The sequence below is a fragment of the Festucalex cinctus genome, chromosome 17 (genome assembly GCF_051991245.1).
Source record: "Festucalex cinctus isolate MCC-2025b chromosome 17, RoL_Fcin_1.0, whole genome shotgun sequence".
Lineage (NCBI taxonomy): Eukaryota > Metazoa > Chordata > Actinopteri > Syngnathiformes > Syngnathidae > Festucalex > Festucalex cinctus.
In genome coordinates this window covers 23,451,799-23,468,915 of record NC_135427.1, presented here as the reverse complement: position 1 = coordinate 23,468,915, position 17,117 = coordinate 23,451,799, and the positions used below count along the sequence as shown (strand labels likewise).

The window sequence follows — 17,117 nt, the reverse complement described above, 5'->3', positions numbered from 1 at the left end:
TCATCTTCAACATCTGAAGATGAATCACACCAAGTTTGAAGATGATCGGATGAACTCTGAAGGAGGGGTTCGTTAAAATAAGACCCCTATGAAATGGCCAAAAAAATGGCAACACGTTCCAAAGTAAATCAAAATGGTGGACCTCCTGTTAGGTTTAGCATATGGTTCAAAAAGAGTTTTTTGTACCTTGAGGGCTGTTACATATGTCTTCAAATTTTGGTAACTCTAGGTGAAACGTACAGCCAGGAATGCTTCTTTAAGTAAGAATTTTGAAACGCAAAATTTGATGCCCCGCCTCTGGCGGACTTCCTGTTGGGTTTAGCATATGGCACCAACAGACTTTTTTGTAGATCATAGTCTGTTACATATGTGTACCAATTTTCGTAGCTCTAGGTTAAACGTACAACCGGCAATACTACGTTTAGTAAGAGTTTTGAAACTCTAAATTTGATGCCTCACCCCCGTCATATAGTAGGTCAAAATATTTTGTTTTTTTGCCATGATGTTGTCCCAGGTGTTGAGATGGTACAGCCCAAGTTTGAAGTCAATCGGGTTAACCGTGTAGGAGAAGCGGGCAATAGTATGATCCATGTAAATGTGCAAAACTGGGCCAAAATTGGACATTCAGATGATCATACCTCACTTTCTGTCTATTTTAGGGTACACACATCAAAGAGGTTTGTGTTCATCGGGATGTGCTACAGGTGCCACACAATTTTCATAGCCGTCGGACAATCGTAGCGGGACAGGGATCCGTTTAACCTATGTAGGTGGCGCTATGGAGCCATTTTTCTGTTATCACCTACGGCGACTTTAAAATATCAAATTTTTCGCCAGGCCTGACGTGTGTGTAAAGTTTGGTGAGTTTTCGTTCACGTTTAGTGTCTCAAAAATGTGATTGTTTGCAGAAAAGAATAATAACAAAGAAAAAAAAGAATAACTAGAGCTGCGAGCAGCTATAAAGGGCCCTCGCAACCCGTGCCACGTTGGGGTATTTGCACGTCGGGGTACTGGCACGTTAGGGTACTGTTTCATAAGAAACCGTCTAAATTGTAAATGTTTTGCCATGCTTTTTGTGTTTGTTCACATTGCTATGGAATGCTTTGTCGAGGTATTCGGCTGATAGGTATGCCTCCCAATATTCACACATCTAGCTGAATCATATAAAAAAAAAAAATTCTTTGCAAACAATGCATCGCTACAGCAAAGGCGTGCCACGTTGGGGTACTTGCACGTCGGGGTACTGGCACGTTGGGGTACTGTCAAATAGGACAAGGACCATCTAAAATGTTTTTGACAAGCCTTGTGTGTGCAAAGTTTAATCAAAACGCAAAATATGGTGCGCAATTCCCAAAATAAATTCAAAATGGCGGACTTCCTTTTAGGTTTAGCATACGGCTACAGAATACTTTTTGTAGGTCTTAAGCTAATAGGTATGCCTCCCAGTTTTCACAAATCTAGGTCAAGTCATCTTTAGTTGTGTATCGCTTGAATCATACAATTGGAAATGCTCCATAAAAATGCATAGAGGGCGCTATTGAGCACAACGTTGGGTTACTTGCACGTCAGGGTACTGGCACGTTGGGGTACTGTTACATGGAACAAGGACCATTTAAAATGTTAGTTTTTTCCATGCCTTGTCTGTGCAAAGTTTAATGAAGAAGGCCAAAAATTATGTATAATTCCCAAAATAAAATCAAAATAGCGGACTTCCTCTTTGGTTTGGCAAATGGCTACATAATACTTTTTTGTAGGTCTAGCATAATCATACAATCGGAAATGCTTCATAAAAAGGTCTAGAGGGCGCTATTTATTTCAAATTGCACAATAAATCTCTGAAAATTCATGTTCATGACAAGTCTGATGTGTTTGCAAAGTTCCATGAGTTTTCATGTGTATAAAAAAAAAAAGCAGCACTTGACAAACAATGCATTGCTATGGCAACAGCGTGTTACAAAATAAAAAACTTTCGATTACTTTGCATCTTAAACATCTTAAGATGAAACACACCAAGTTTGAAGACAGTCGGATAAATTTTGTAGGAGGGGTTCGTTAAAATATGACCCCTGAAAGTTTTTCCTTGCCCGGTTGGAGGGTTAGATCAGGGGATGTCGCAACTTGTTTGTGGTTAAGTGCTACAGAAGTAAATGTGTCTTAACAACCTCATGATTGAATGTGTTTTCAATTCTCTAGGATGTGATTGGATTGTATCAATTAAATGTTCTTATAACTGATTCAGTGAGTAGTAAAAATAGTGTGTCAAGTATAATGACATGAAATATAAGGAATACAAAAAACAAAACAAGAACCCTCTAAATTACACATTTTGTTCCAGGCTTTATGTGCGTGCATAGTTTGAGTATACACCTAGGTTTAGGCCAGGAGTGTTCAAACCTTTTGCAAAGAGGGCCGGGTATGGTAAGGTGAGAATGTGTGGGGCCTAATCAACCATTTAGTTTAGCCTGACATAATTTTTTTACATGCATATGTAAATATATATATGTGGACAAATGTGTACATATGTCTACAAATTTTCGTAGCTCTAGCTGCTTCGTACAAGTGGGAAGGCTTCATTAAGAAGGATTTTTTTCCTTTGCAAACAGTGCATGCCACGACAACAGCGTGCGACGAAATAAAAAGCTTTCAATAACTTTTCATCTTCAACATCTGAAGATGAATCACACCAAGTTTGAAGATGATCGGATGAACTCTGAAGGAGGGGTTCGTTAAAATAAGACCCCTATGAAATGGCCAAAAAAATGGCAACACGTTCCAAAGTAAATCAAAATGGTGGACCTCCTGTTAGGTTTAGCATATGGTTCAAAAAGAGTTTTTTGTACCTTGAGGGCTGTTACATATGTCTTCAAATTTTGGTAACTCTAGGTGAAACGTACAGCCGGGAATGCTTCATTAAGTAAGAATTTTGAAATGCAAAATTTGATGCCCCGCCTCTGGCGGACTTCCTGTTGGGTTTAGCATATGGCACCAACAGACTTTTTTGTAGGTCATAGTCTGTTACATATGTGTACCAATTTTCGTAGCTCTAGGTTAAACATACAACCGGCAATACTACGTTTAGTAAGAGTTTTGAAACTCTAAATTTGATGCCCCACCGCCGTCATATAGTATGTCGAAAACTTTAGATTTTTTACCATGGTGTTGTCCCAGGTCTTGAGATGGTACATCCCAAGTTTGAAGTCAATTGGATTAACCGTGTAGGAGAAGCAGGCAAAAGTATGACCCCTGTAAATGTGCAAAAATTGGCCAAAATTGGACATTTAAATACTCATATCTCACTTCCTGTCTATTTTAGGGTACACACATCAAAGAGGTTTTTGTTCATCTGGATGTGCTACAGGTGCCACACAATTTTCATAGCCGTCGGACAATCGTAGCGGGCCAGGGATCTGTTTAACCTATGTAGGTGGCGCTATGGAGCCATTTTTCTGTTATCACCTATGGCGACTTTAAAATATCAAATTTTTCGCCAGGCCTGACGTGTGTGTAAAGTTTGGTGAGTTTTCGTTCACGTTTAGTGTCTCAAAAATGTGATTGTTTGCGGAAAAGAATAATAACAAATAAAAAGAAGAAGAATAATAAGAATTCCTTGAAAAACAATAGGGACCTCGCAGCGGTCGCTGCTCGGGCCCTAATAAGAATTCCTTGAAAAACAATAGGGCCTCGCAGCGGCACTGCCGCCGCCGCTGCTCAGGCCCTAACTAGAGCTGCGAGCAGCTATAAAGGGCCTTCGCAACCCGGGCCACGTTGGGGTATTTGCACGTCGGGGTCCTGGCATGTTGGGGTACTGTCAAATAGGAAACCATCTAAATTGTAAACGTTTTTGCCCGGCTTTGTGTTTGTAAAGTTTCATGGAAAGGCCAAAAATGATGCACAATTAACAAAATAAAATCAAAATGGATTGTCACATGGCTATATAGAATACTTTTTGAATATATTAGGCATGCCTGCCAATATTGACACATCTAGCTGAATCATATAATCGGAAAGACTTCACAAAAATGTCTAGAGGGCGCTATTGAGCAATTTATTACAAATTGCACAACAAATCTCTAAATAAAATATTCATGTTCCAGACAGGTCTGGTGTGTGTGCAAAATTTTGTGAGTTTTCGCCCATATTTAGACTCTCAAAAAAGCATTTTTCTTCACAAACAATGCATGGCTACAGCAAAGGCGTGTGACAAAATAAAAAAAGTCAATAACTTTTCATCTTAAATATCTTAAGATGAAACACGCCAAAGAATGAAGACGATCTGATAAGTTCTGTTGAAAATATGACCCCTATAAAAGGCCCCAAAAAATGGCAGACTTCCTGTTTGATTCAGCATATGGCTTTAGAAACCTTTTTGTAAGTCTTAGGCTGATAGGTATCCCAATTTTTACAAATCTAGCTGAATCATAAAATACAAAACATTTGCAAAAGCTTCATAAAAATGTCTAGAGGGTGCTATTGAACCATTTATTGCAAATTGAATAAGAAATCTCTAAAATATTCATGCTTATGACAAGCCTGATGTGTGTGTAAAGTTTCATGAGTTTTTGCACGTTTAGACCAAAAAAAAGCAGCATTTTACTTGGCAAACAATGCATCGCCATGACAACGGCGTGCGACAAAATAAATAACTTTCGATAACTTTGCATCTTAAACATCTTAAGATGAAACACACCAAGTTTGAAGACAGTCGGACAAATTTTGCAGGAGGGGTTCGTTAAAATATGACCCCTGAAAAAGGCCACAAAAAATGGCAACAAATCCCATCATAAATCAAAATGGCGGACTTGCTGTTTGGTTTAGCACATGGTTCCAAGAGACTTTTTTTGTACATCGTGGGCTCTTATGTATGCCTCTAAATTATCATAGCGCTAGGTGAAACGTACAACCGGGAATGCTTCGTTAAAGAGGAGTTTTTTAGCTCAAAATGTGATGCCCGGCCCCTACGGGACTTCCTGTTGGGTTTAGCACATGGCACCAGGAGCCTTTTTTGTACATCGTGGGCTGTTACATTTGTCTCCAAATTTTCGTCGCTCTAGCTGCTTCGTACAACTGGGAATGCTTCATTAAGAAGGATTTTCTTCCTTTGCAAAAAGTGCATGCCACGACAACAGCGTGCGACGAAATGAAAAGCTTTCAATAACTTTTCATCTTCAACATCTTAAGATGAATCACACCAAGTTTGAAGATGATCGGATAAACAGTGTAGGAGGAGTTCGTTAAAATAAGACCCCTATGAAATGGCCAAAAAAAATGGCAACACATTCCAAAGTAAATCAAAATGGCGGACTTCCTGTTTGGTTTAGCAGATGGCTCCAAGAGACTTTTTTGTACATCGTGGGCTCTTATGTATGCCTCTAAATTATCATAGCGCGAGGTGAAACGTACAACCGGGAATGCTTCGTTAAAGAGGAGTTTTTTAGCTCAAAATGTGATGCCCGGGCCCTGGGGGACTTCCTGTTGGGTTTAGCACAGGGCACCAAGAGACTTTTTTGTCCATCTTGGGCTGTTACATATGTCTACAAATTTTCTTTTTGTACCTCGAGGGCTGTTATATACCTCTACAAATTTTGGTAACTCTAGGTGAAACGTACAGCCGGGTATGCTTTGTTAAAGAGGAGTTTTTTTTAGCTCAAAATGTGATGCCCGGCCCCTGGGGGACTTCCTGTTGGGTTTAGCACAGGGCACTAAGAGACTTTTTTGTACATCATGGGCTGTTACATATGTCTACAAATTTTCGTAGCTCTTGCTGCTTCGTACAAATGGGAATGCTTCTTTAAGTATATTTTTTTTCCTTTGCAAACAGTGCATGCCATGACAACAGCGTGCGACGAAATACAAAGCTTTCAATAACTTTTCATCTTCAACATCTTAAGATGAATCACACCAAGTTTGGAGATGATCGGATAAACTCTGTAGGAGGAGTTCGTTAAAATAAGACCCCTATGAAATGGCCCAAAAAATGGCAACACGTTCCAAAGTAAATCAAAATGGCAGACTTCCTGTTCGGTTTAGCATATGGTTCAAAAAGAGTTTTTTGTACCTTGAGGGCTGTTACATATGTCTTCAAATTTTGGTAACTCTAGGTGAAATGCACAGCCGGGAATGCTTCATTAAGTAAGAATTTTGAAACACAAAATTTGATGCCTCGCCTCTGGCGGACTTCCTGTTAGGTGTAGCATATGGCACCAACAGGCTTTTTTGTAGATCATAGTCTGTTACATATGTGTACCAATTTTCGTAGCTCTCGATTAAACGTACAACCGGGAATGCTTCGTTAAAGAGGAGTTTTTTAGCTCAAAATGTGATGCCCGGCCCCTGGGGGACTTCCTGTTGGGTTTAGCACATAGCACCAAGAGACTTTTTTGTACATTGTGGGCTGTTACATATGTCTACAAATTTTCGTAGCTCTAGCTGCTTCGTACAACTGGGAATTCTTCATTAAGAAGAATTTTTTTTCTTAGGCAAACAAGTGCATGCCACGGCAACAGCGTGCGACGAAATAAATAGCTTTCAATAACTTTTCATCTTCAACATCTTAAGATGAATCACACCAAGTTTGAAGATGATGGGATAAACTCTGTAGGAGGAGTTCGTTAAAATAAGACCCCTATGAAATGGCCAAAAAAATGGCAACACGTTCCAAAGTAAATCAAAATGGTGGACTTTCTGTTAGGTTTAGCACATGGTTCAAAAAGAGTTTTTTGTACCTTGAGGGCTGTTACATATGTCTTCATATTTTGGTAACTCGAGGTAAAACGTACAGCCGGGAATGCTTCTTTAATTAAGAATTTTGAAACGCAAAATTAGATGCCCCGCCTCTGGCGGACTTCCTGTTGGGTTTAGCATATGGCACCAACAGACTTTTTTGTAGATCATAGTCTGTTACATATGTGTCCCAATTTTCGTAGCTCTAGGTTAAACGTACAACCGGCAATACTACGTTAAGTAAGAATTTTGAAACTCTAAATTTGATGCCCCGCCGCCGTCATATAGTATGTCAAAAACTTTAGATTTTTTAATAGAGATAGACCGATGTGCTTTTTTCAAGGCCGATACCGATACCGATTATCGGTAGTCAAGGAGGCAGATAACCGATATTTGAAGCCGATATTCATTTGCAGTAAAAGTTAAAATGTTGGCACCAAATTTTTGAATAATGCAAACCCTAACCGTTCTTTACAATGGATCTCGCACTGCACTTTTCATTTTACATCCTTCCATCTGCAATAAGACGTTGGTGGCGGGGGGAGTTAAATGTGGGGGCCAATGTGACATTACCTTTTATAGCATTTGGGATACTTGTAGTTTTATTCTATAAATGTTATATTTTTATATTTTGAAGTAATAGGAGGAACCCTGTCATTCAAAATGTGCATCAGCTGTGGCATTACTTACTACAGCCAAAAAAAATAAAAAAATACATGAGAAAAACTATTCATCCCTGAACACCATACAGTTCTTGCAGACCTTATTATGATTATTGTTATTGTTACCATTTAGACAGTATTGATAAGCTTAGGATGTTAAATCGAGAACAGCAATATCATGCTACTCCTCTCTACAAGAGAACTGTCAAAAGACACTTCATCATGTAGTTTACTGCCACTTAGGATGCCCCAATCAACGCAGAAAAAGGTAGAGTAAAATAACTTGGTTATAATAATAGTAAGAATAACTTGGTTAAACAGACATTGTTGCGGTGGACCGCTGCCAGTTTCTGCTGTTTAATGTGTTTTACACACGTGTGTGTATATGGGCACACTATTCTCTCACTACTGTACTGTACTGTATCACTTAATGGCACAGATTTACTTGTCTAAATAATAACTGGGCTGCAACATTGCTAATTCACATTAACAAGCACTATCTTAGCTGTCCACATGAATAGTTACTAACACACGAGAAAGTTATACAACACACCAAACATGAGCTCATTATTCAAAGTATGATGCACGTAACGAAATTACATCACTGAACATTAATTGCAGCCGACTACGGCCGTAGATGTTACATATTAGTGGCATCCATTGAGAGGATAATGTCTAACATACGGAGGAGAACACGTTCGTGTAGTTAAACGGTGTTTGAGACACTTAATTTGTTACGGAGCGGACTTTAACGAGGTGCACAACGAGCTGTCAATCAAATCGACGTCGAAGCTTAAGGCACACAATGGCAAACCAGTGCGACAAATAAACACAATATAAAGTAACTAAACGCTATTTAGTGTCACTGTGGCATCTCACTGCATAATAACCGCTATGCAACAAGTAGTGGACGTGACCCAGAATGCAATGTGTGCGTCACGAGAGGTAAAAATAATGACGTTACTCTACTCTTAACATGGAACTAGAAGACAATATAATAATGACAACTGTTAATATTTGGAACCTTTCTAACAAACATTGTTTACTTAATTAAGTGAAAATGTGGGTGATTCCCTCCCCGAGTAGTTCACGTAGCGAATTAGCTACTGGATGTTAGCATACATGCTAAGCTGAACACACCACTGTTAGCTAGGGGGGATTCAATGCAAGGCAATGCAGCTCCATTCATATAGTGCATTTAATACACAACAAAATTCAATGTGTTTAGCTTATCATGGTGAAAAGTTCGGCGGAGTCTCTTCTCTTTTAACTTACCTTCGAAGCATGTGTGTCTCGCGTTGTGTCCGTGGGTGCGTGTGTGACCGGCTACTGTGATACACGGCATACACTACTGATTGGTTCTGGCTCTTGCACGGCTAACCAATCAAATGCTGCTATGGGCGTTACGTTGCTGGAGTTGGACTCCATAACAGACAGAGACGCTCTGGGCTGCATTCGAAGCGAAAAGACGGAGTTTTAAATGGATCGCTTATATCGGCCGTCAGATTAATAAAACAGGCCGATACCGATATGTACCAATATGTCAAATATCGGCCCCGATTATCGGCCCGACCGATTATCGGTCTATCTCTATTTTTTAACATGGTGTTGTCCCAGGTGTTGAGATGGTACATCCCAAGTTTGAACTCAATCGGGTTAACCGTGTAGGAGAAGTGGGCAAAAGTATGACCCCTGTAAATGTGCAAAAATGGGCCAAAATTGGACATTCAAATGATCATACCTCACTTCCTGTCTATTTTAGGGTACAACTATCAGAGGTTTTTGTTCATCTGGATGTGCTACAGGTGCCACACAATTTTCGTAGCCGTAGGACAATCGTAGCGGGACAGGGATCCGTTAAACCTATGTAGGTGGCGCTACAGAGCCATTTTTCTGTTATCATGTATGGCGACTTTAAAATATCAAATTTTTCGCCAGGCCTGATGTGCATGTAAAGTTTGGTGAGTTTTCGTTCACGTTTAGTGTCTCAAAAATGCGATTGTTTGCGGAGAAGAAGAAGAATAATAATAAGAAGAATTCCTACAAAAACAATAGGGCCTCGCAGCGGCACCGCCGCCGGTGCCGCCGCTGCTCGGGCCCTAATAAGAAGAATTCCTACAAAAACAATAGGGCCTCGCAGCGGCACCGCCGCCGCCGCTGCTCGGGCCCTAATAATAAGAAGAATTCCTACAAAAACAATAGGGCCTCGCAGCGGCACCGCCGCCGCCGCTGCTCGGGCCCTAATAATAATAATAAGAATTCCTACAAAAACAATAGGGCCTCGCAGCGGCACCGCCGCCGGTGCCGCCGCTGCTCGGGCCCTAATAATAATAATAATAATAATAATAATAATAATAATAATAGTAATAATAATTTTTTACAAAAACAATAGGGACCTCGCAGCGGTCGCTGCTCGGGCCCTAATAATAATAATAATGATAATTTTTACAAAAACAATAGGGACCTCGCAGCGGGGAGCTTTAAAGAATATTAATAAATATTAGCACTCCCTAACCAATAGTCAATTCTGGACTTGTAATCCCCATTTGGTTTAAACCACGAGTAACTCTTAAGCCCTGGGTTGAGACTTCGCCATACATCCGTTGAACCATTTTCTATCATGAAATTGCGAACAATGTCATTTTCCTGAGATTTCTTGAACCTTGGAGGCATCCTATTCACCCACTCATTTGGAGTCATGTTCCAGTCTCCTCCCACCAAAACATAGTCAATAGGATATTACAATTCAGAGATTACCTCAATCACTTTTTCTAAAAGTTTCAGGTTCTGACAATCATTATTATATTTGTGAATATTTGTCAAAACAAAAAATAAACTCTCCACTTTTAACACCACTTTTATGGCCCCCTTCATCTGCTTGATGTGTAACTATAGGTCGCTTGCACATCGTAATGCATCATGGGAGTTTTTCCTTCGGGCGCCATATTGGGTGTCCGCCGGTTCACAAGGTACGAGTTACACGGTAGAGCTTATCAACCTGATGTAATTTTCGCAGTATTTTCACGATTTACCGGAAGATCAAAAACAACGATACAGGCAGAAGGTGTCTCTGTGTGGCGGGATTGATCCTAATTACGTCCTGACCAAGGGTGATTTTTTTTTTGACGGAGAAAGCTTGCTGGCCAAATGTGACTTCTCTGGACATTTTTCACTACCTCGTGTTGACAACATGCCCCATAACACCCCAACAAATCCCCGGAGGCTTACAATTATTTTGTAAGCGGGTGGATACAGAGTGTAAACTTTAACATCGCATCAGAAGAAACGGTTGCTGTTGCACGTAAGTAAACCACATGGTGTTGGTAATTCTGCACACAAAAATGTTGATTTGTTCTCAGGCTTCCTGTTATCATTGTGTTTACATGCACAGCTGGCTTTACCTGATGTGGTTTTTCTAACAATTTTATAACAGGCAAATATGGCAGAGCGTATAAGAATAAAAAGTAACTATGCACAGCCTCCCCGTGGCTTAATTAAATTTAATGCTACCCTTTCACTAGTTACATGTTACTTAATCAACTTATTCTAAATGGTTAAGGTTAACCACTGTTAGAGGACGTATTTTTAGTTTCAGTTTCCAGTACAATAAAACGTGTTCATGGTAACTACTGAGCATACTGACAGCTTTTCTTATGATCTCACGGTTAAGGAGGCTGTCACAACACCCAATTTCTGTCTGGTGCCAGATGGCAACAATTCCCATCACTTGTCACGACAACACCAATATTATTACCAGGTATGTATGGCTTTACTTTTTGTAGTTTCTTATTTAATTCTATGTTTCATATTTTCATTACAATGTTTGTAATATTTTCAGATTCAGGCACAGATGAGTTTAACTGGACGGACTTCTGCGACTTTGTGGTGTGGACAAAGTGTGATTGAGCGAGTCCACCCAGATCGCTCGTTTTGGCCAGATGGAAAAGCCAGAGTTTTTTTTCCCCAAAGTCCCCTCCTTACCTGAACTGCTCGGGAGAGCATTTACTAGATCAGCAGTGGACTTCCAGTGTTCCTGCTCAGCCGCTGTCACCTACCACTTGCTCATGTACTTCAAAGATGCGGAATAAAGTAGTTTTTTGTGCTGCAGCAGATTGTAAAATCAAATGATATCACTTGAAGTGTGCCAATCTAGACTGCCAAAAGGACAGTGGTTTTGTGACAAGTGTGAAACAAGGATTATTGGGAAAACTGTAACACAGTACTGGTACTTGTCTTACATTAAACAAATTTAAAAGAGAGCAACTTTTTCCTCTGTACATAGCATAATGAAAGTCATTGCGTACCCCATCAACATTACATCATACCGTCATCAGGATGGTAGGCACCTGTGCTAAAATAAACTACATTAATTAACAGTTCAATTTTTATCCCTGAAATTACTACATCTAATCATTATTCACTTCATTTTTGTGCTTTTAGAAATAATAGAGATTTATGCCATTACTTTAAGAGGGACCATATTGCACATTGAGTCAAATCCTGTCATTTGTATTATGTATAGCTTTGTAAACAAACCCAACAATAGAATTTGTATAAACGCTGCCTTTATTAGCGCCAAACAAACAGTCGCATGTTGTCCTCCTCCAATGCTTTGATGCTCGCCTTCGTTTCCATCATGTCATTGGCAATCAAGTCGGTGTGGCATGAGATCCCTAAAGAAAAAAATAAATAAAAAATCACAAAAAAATACGGTACCAGTAATAGGTTTAATATAGTAAAGTAGTATAGTTTTTTTGTCAGTGTAAAAGAAATGTACACATTTTGTTGCATTTTTTAATGTATGAACATTGCTACAGGCAAATACTTATTTCTATAAACACTTCCAAATGTCTCTAAAATATAAGGTGCGTGTACACACACAAACAAACACATACATTCACTCATGCATACAATATATCATGTAATGAATTCTGAGTGGCATACCAGAGTCAATGATGTCAGCAGTACTTGAGGGTACAGGTTACTGGAGCCATCTGGCTGCATAACTGCAACAATCTCTGCCACTTCGAGTCGTCTTTTCTTTGCTTGTCTCTCCTGTGCACGTTCATATCTTGGCACCGACTGGGCTGAGACAGATGTTGTAACTTGGGACCCAACTTTAATGTTGGAGCCCAGTCGGGATGATTGGACAGAAAAACGGGCGCAGGGCGACCTGTTAAAATAAACAAATATATAAACAAATAAAATATGGAAAGACTGGTTATTTTACCGCAGTAGGGTGGCCGTGAATAAGTTCTTTAGCATGATGTGTAGGCTACCGGGGGTCTGTTTTCTTGCATCACCCCCGGGGGTCTGTTTTCTTGCATCAGCCCCTTCTGTCTCTTTTTTTTCCAAGTTTACATTTTGCCACCAAAAAACATGTTATCGGCATTAAAAGCCCAAGACTAATCAATCCAATTTCAGCAGTAAACACTTTGCACTGGCACTACTTGGGTGAAAATGTTCGATGTTAGCTTTCGGCTAACGTCCGCTAGCCAGCTTGTACTACCGAACTTGCTTGCTCATGAATCCAAAACATAAGCAACTTGCCCATATATGGGCGGTCGAAACGTTATTAATCCTCATGCATTAAATAAAGGTAAACAAGCTTACCGCTCACAAAGTGATGGCTGCACACACGAGCCCAAAGTAACGACTTCCCTCCGGAGTCCGCACTCTGTCTCCAGGCCCTGGTTCCTAATTATTTTCGGAATTCGGAAAAAAGACCAACCATTTTCCCCCTTGGCTTTGTTCGAACAGCCAACGATGCAGCAACAATGTACCATTTTAAACGCAGAAAACAAACGTGATAGATACGTGTTAGACCGAATCGCTACGTAAATGGAGGCCACCCAGCATGGCGACTACGAGAAATCCGAGGCGGAAGTGACGACATGTGCAAGCGACCTATATCTCCTGGAAATCCATTGAAACAAATAGCCACACCTCCTGACCTGTTTGATCCGTGGCTGAATAATATTCGGATTCCCCATTGATTGGTCCAAAAAGATGTGTAGAAGATCTGTAAAATGGTCTCCTGTAAAAATAAACAATTGGATTTTTGTCCTTTACAAAACAAATATAGTGTGTTCCTCTTCACAATGTCCTTAAGTCCTCTTACATTCAATGAACCAAATAAAAGTTTTATATTTTCCATGAACTCTAAAGAAAAATAAAAAATAGAATGAAAAAAGCTGCAACTGCAAGCCTCTTGTACGTTACTTCCTCAGATAATGAGCGAACCGAAACTAAACAGTATTTAACATCCCATCCAAAATTTCCACTTTATAACATTTTTATTTTAAATTCTTCACTTATAGTTGATCCCTCGTCCTTTGATGAATCTGTGTGGTCCCTTGAAGAAGGCCATCTTCCCCGCTCTTCTCGCTTGTTCAGTTTGTGGCCAAAGATGTCTCCTCTCCTCCCAGTCCTCCCGTGGTAGCATCTTAGCAAAATATATCTTTTTCTCCTTGCAAGTTGCACACCTGCAAATTCTTGGCCCGACGCCAGACCTCTTCTTTCATCCATCTTTTGGCAAACAACACGATGACATACCTAACTTTATTGTCCATCTTCCTCCCCATCCTATGGATATCTACTGCTTCATCTCCAAGTCCGGAGCAATTTCTCTGAGGATTTCAACATCTTGCATTAGGATATCTTCGCCTAATTTCTCCTCCAGGCCTTTAATGCGGAGACACCACCTCATTCTGTACCGTTCCTGTTCTCTCATTCTGTCCTTCAAATCTCTGTTGTCGCTTTCAAGCAGGGTATTTTGCTTGTCCAGAGCCTCAACTTTATTCTATCACTCTTTTACCTCACCGTTGAATTCGACCGTCTTGGCTAAGCTAGCCCACATCTCGCTGCATTGCCTTGTTTGTTCTCTCAAATCCACCAGTTGCGCCTCCATTCGGCTTTCAAATTTACGTATAGCTTCCAATAATGCGTTGTTAGAAACTTGAGTATTTTCCTCACCAGACTTGGCCTTTTTATCTGCAGGATTCTTCACTGGTGTCGTTGGGCCCAATGCGCAACTGCGGTTCCGCTTATTCATCTTCGAGGTATCCATGGCGTAATCGTGCTCTGCCATTTCTCCCTTCCCCTTTCGTGCGACATTCGGCGAGGATTTCGAACCTCTGGTGTCCATCACAAGTTTGCCGGGTTTAATAACTCTCTTATCGTGAATTCCGTAATTTCAAAGTGGATTGTTAACAACTTTCAACTTAACGTTGGGACTTAACTCCAGGAGCTAAAAACAAACACTGTTGCTCAATCCGCCATCTTGCCGGAAGTAGTGGAATCTGAGTGAAGCAGCAAAATGCAGCCGGCGGCCATTTTACCACTTGCTATGAAGTGGAAATGACATCACAGGTAACACCCAATTACAGCTCAGCTTCACAAAACAGGTGAGCTGTGATTGGTCGTTGCCTGAGCAACTGTAATGTCATCCTCAGTCGAGAGCAAGTTGCAAAATGGCCGCCCCCTGAGATGGGATGGAGCAAAACGGCTGCGTTTTGATGCATATCGAGCATTTCCAATAAGTGCAGTGAGGCTCGGTCCCGACAAACTTCCAATTTGGCTGACCTGCGCAAGCCCAACTTGTGTCTTGTTGTGCTTTTAGTTTGAAAGCCTGTTGGGCCCGCCGCGCCAGCGTGTCGGTGAGGAACGAGCCCGTCCTGCACTTCAAGGCCGGAAGTCCCGAAAGACAGCAACTCCTGCAGGTCTCCTTGCCGTCCGGCACGTTTCCACAGCCAAGTGTGCCAATCCAACGTGTGTGCGTTTATGCGTGCGTGTGTGCGTGCGAATGTAACCGACGCCTGCTCAGGCACTGGAGCGGCTCAAGTCCAGTACGGAGGAGATCCCCTGCGTGGTCGGAAATGAGCACGTTTGGACCGGAGATGTCCGATACCAGCTGTCTGTGAGTCTGCCTGAGCCTCGTCGTACGCAAGCCACACTGACCTGTGTATATGACTGGATAGCCCATACACGCCAGTGCAAACCGTTGAAGTCATAGCCATCTTGCTCCTCCCACCTCTCGAAGCAGACTACAGTATAAACCAGGGTTGTCCAAACTACGGCCCGGGAGCCATTTGTGGCCCGCCATCCATTTTTCAGTGGCCCTCAACATATGCTAAAAAGTGGCATTTTACTCAGTTCAAATAAAATAAACAAAACAAAAATGTTTGGAGATGGTCAAAGTAAGAAGGGAGGGTATCGAAAAACAGGTGCATTTAATTATTTTAGTTAACTAAAACTAATGGAAAAAAATAAAACTAAAATAAAATAAAAAAAACAATGTAGTTACCGAAAAAAAATAAAAACGAAAATGCTTTTTAAAAAACGAAAACTAACTGAAACTACATTTTATATTTACAAAACTAACTATAATTATAGCAAACATGTCCTTCGTTTTAGTCTTTAGTAATTAATTTAATGCATGAACCTTTGGGGATGATTTTAAATGTGATTTTTAGTAGATTTATTTTGATATCAACCGGAATAATGACATTTGAAGGTATGTCACACAGAAGTGACGTCATCTAGCAGCAGCCAATCGAAAAGCACCTTCAGATGATGTTGCTCCAATGGCGTTTTTTAAATATTGCACATAAGTAATACACATTAAAAAAAAAAATGCTAATACTAATACTGAAACTAACAAACTAATCTAAAACTAAGCATTTTTTAAAGAACTAAACTAAAAAATAATAATAATAACAACCTGAAAACTAATCAAAACTAACTAAAATGAAAAATTCCCAAACTATAATAACCCTACTGCCATATTACAAATAATTTGGTTGCTCCAAATGTGCTATTAACTCTCAAAAACGTGGGTCAGCTACAGAAAACGGCTGCTTGTCTAGCGCTATGAATGCCATCACTTTGGCGTTCATGGCTTTAGCCTTCTTGCTGCCTTGCTGGTTTTTTAGCTTAGCGCCATTAGCTGCTACTGCAGCCGCTCCGTCATTCACGTTCATTCAAAACGGCTCTGCCATGACGGATTTTCAGGTGAGCAAAAGCCTTCTTTCCCCCTCTTAGAATCCTTGCTGAAAATGTTTTGATCTTCTGCCATGGAGAAGAAAAAACACCACACTGGTGAGGAGGACATGTTGATTGCTATGTGGTAGTCTACTACAGTAGTGTGGGGCGGCCGGTCTTTTTTTATTATTATTATTTATTTTTTTTATTATTATTATTTTTTTCCCGATGGCCGTTCTACAAGAACGAGAGGCGTGATAGATGATGTAATTAGCGCGACGTGGTCTATACCTGACGTAAGCAGCGCGACTTGGTCTATTGTAGGCTGCTTGTGTTGCAAACAGTGTACAGACATTAATCAATATATCAGACCTTTTTATCGGCTAAAATATACATCCCTAAATAAAACTATTCATGACATGTTATATTTAGCTTCAACTCAGAATTTTCTTGCGGGGGGGAGAAAATATATATATCGTATATCGATATTAAGCCAAAATATATTGGGATATGAGTTTTGGTCCATATCGCCCAGCCCTACTTGTGAGGAATAAGCGGTTAAGAAAATGGATAGATGGATGGATGGATGGCAAAATGGCTAGATAGATAGACAATATAATAACTAAGTCAGTATTAAGTAAAACAAAAAAAAAAAAAAAAAGAGAGAAAACTTAATGAGTGGATGGTATGTACTGCGTTGAAGACTCCCTTTTTCTTTTATGGCTCTGTTCCTTAGACCACAATATTAGATTT

At 40.3% G+C, this 17,117-nt stretch overlaps 1 protein-coding gene and 1 long non-coding RNA gene across 2 annotated transcripts in view; both read left to right on the top strand.

Moving 5' to 3' along the window:
* aldh4a1 (aldehyde dehydrogenase 4 family, member A1) overlaps positions 1-17,117 on the top strand; it is an 81,003-nt gene that overhangs the window by 35,181 nt on the left and 28,705 nt on the right. Inside the window, exons 2-3 of the mRNA XM_077502078.1 lie at positions 15,004-15,103; positions 15,208-15,300. Coding sequence (XP_077358204.1) covers positions 15,004-15,103; positions 15,208-15,300 — 193 coding nt within the window. The remainder of the gene's footprint in view (positions 1-15,003; positions 15,104-15,207; positions 15,301-17,117) is intronic.
* Positions 9,848-11,641, top strand: LOC144004681 (uncharacterized). Its single transcript, XR_013279429.1, has 2 exons — positions 9,848-11,139; positions 11,221-11,641. It is a non-coding gene; the product is annotated as an uncharacterized LOC144004681 (long non-coding RNA).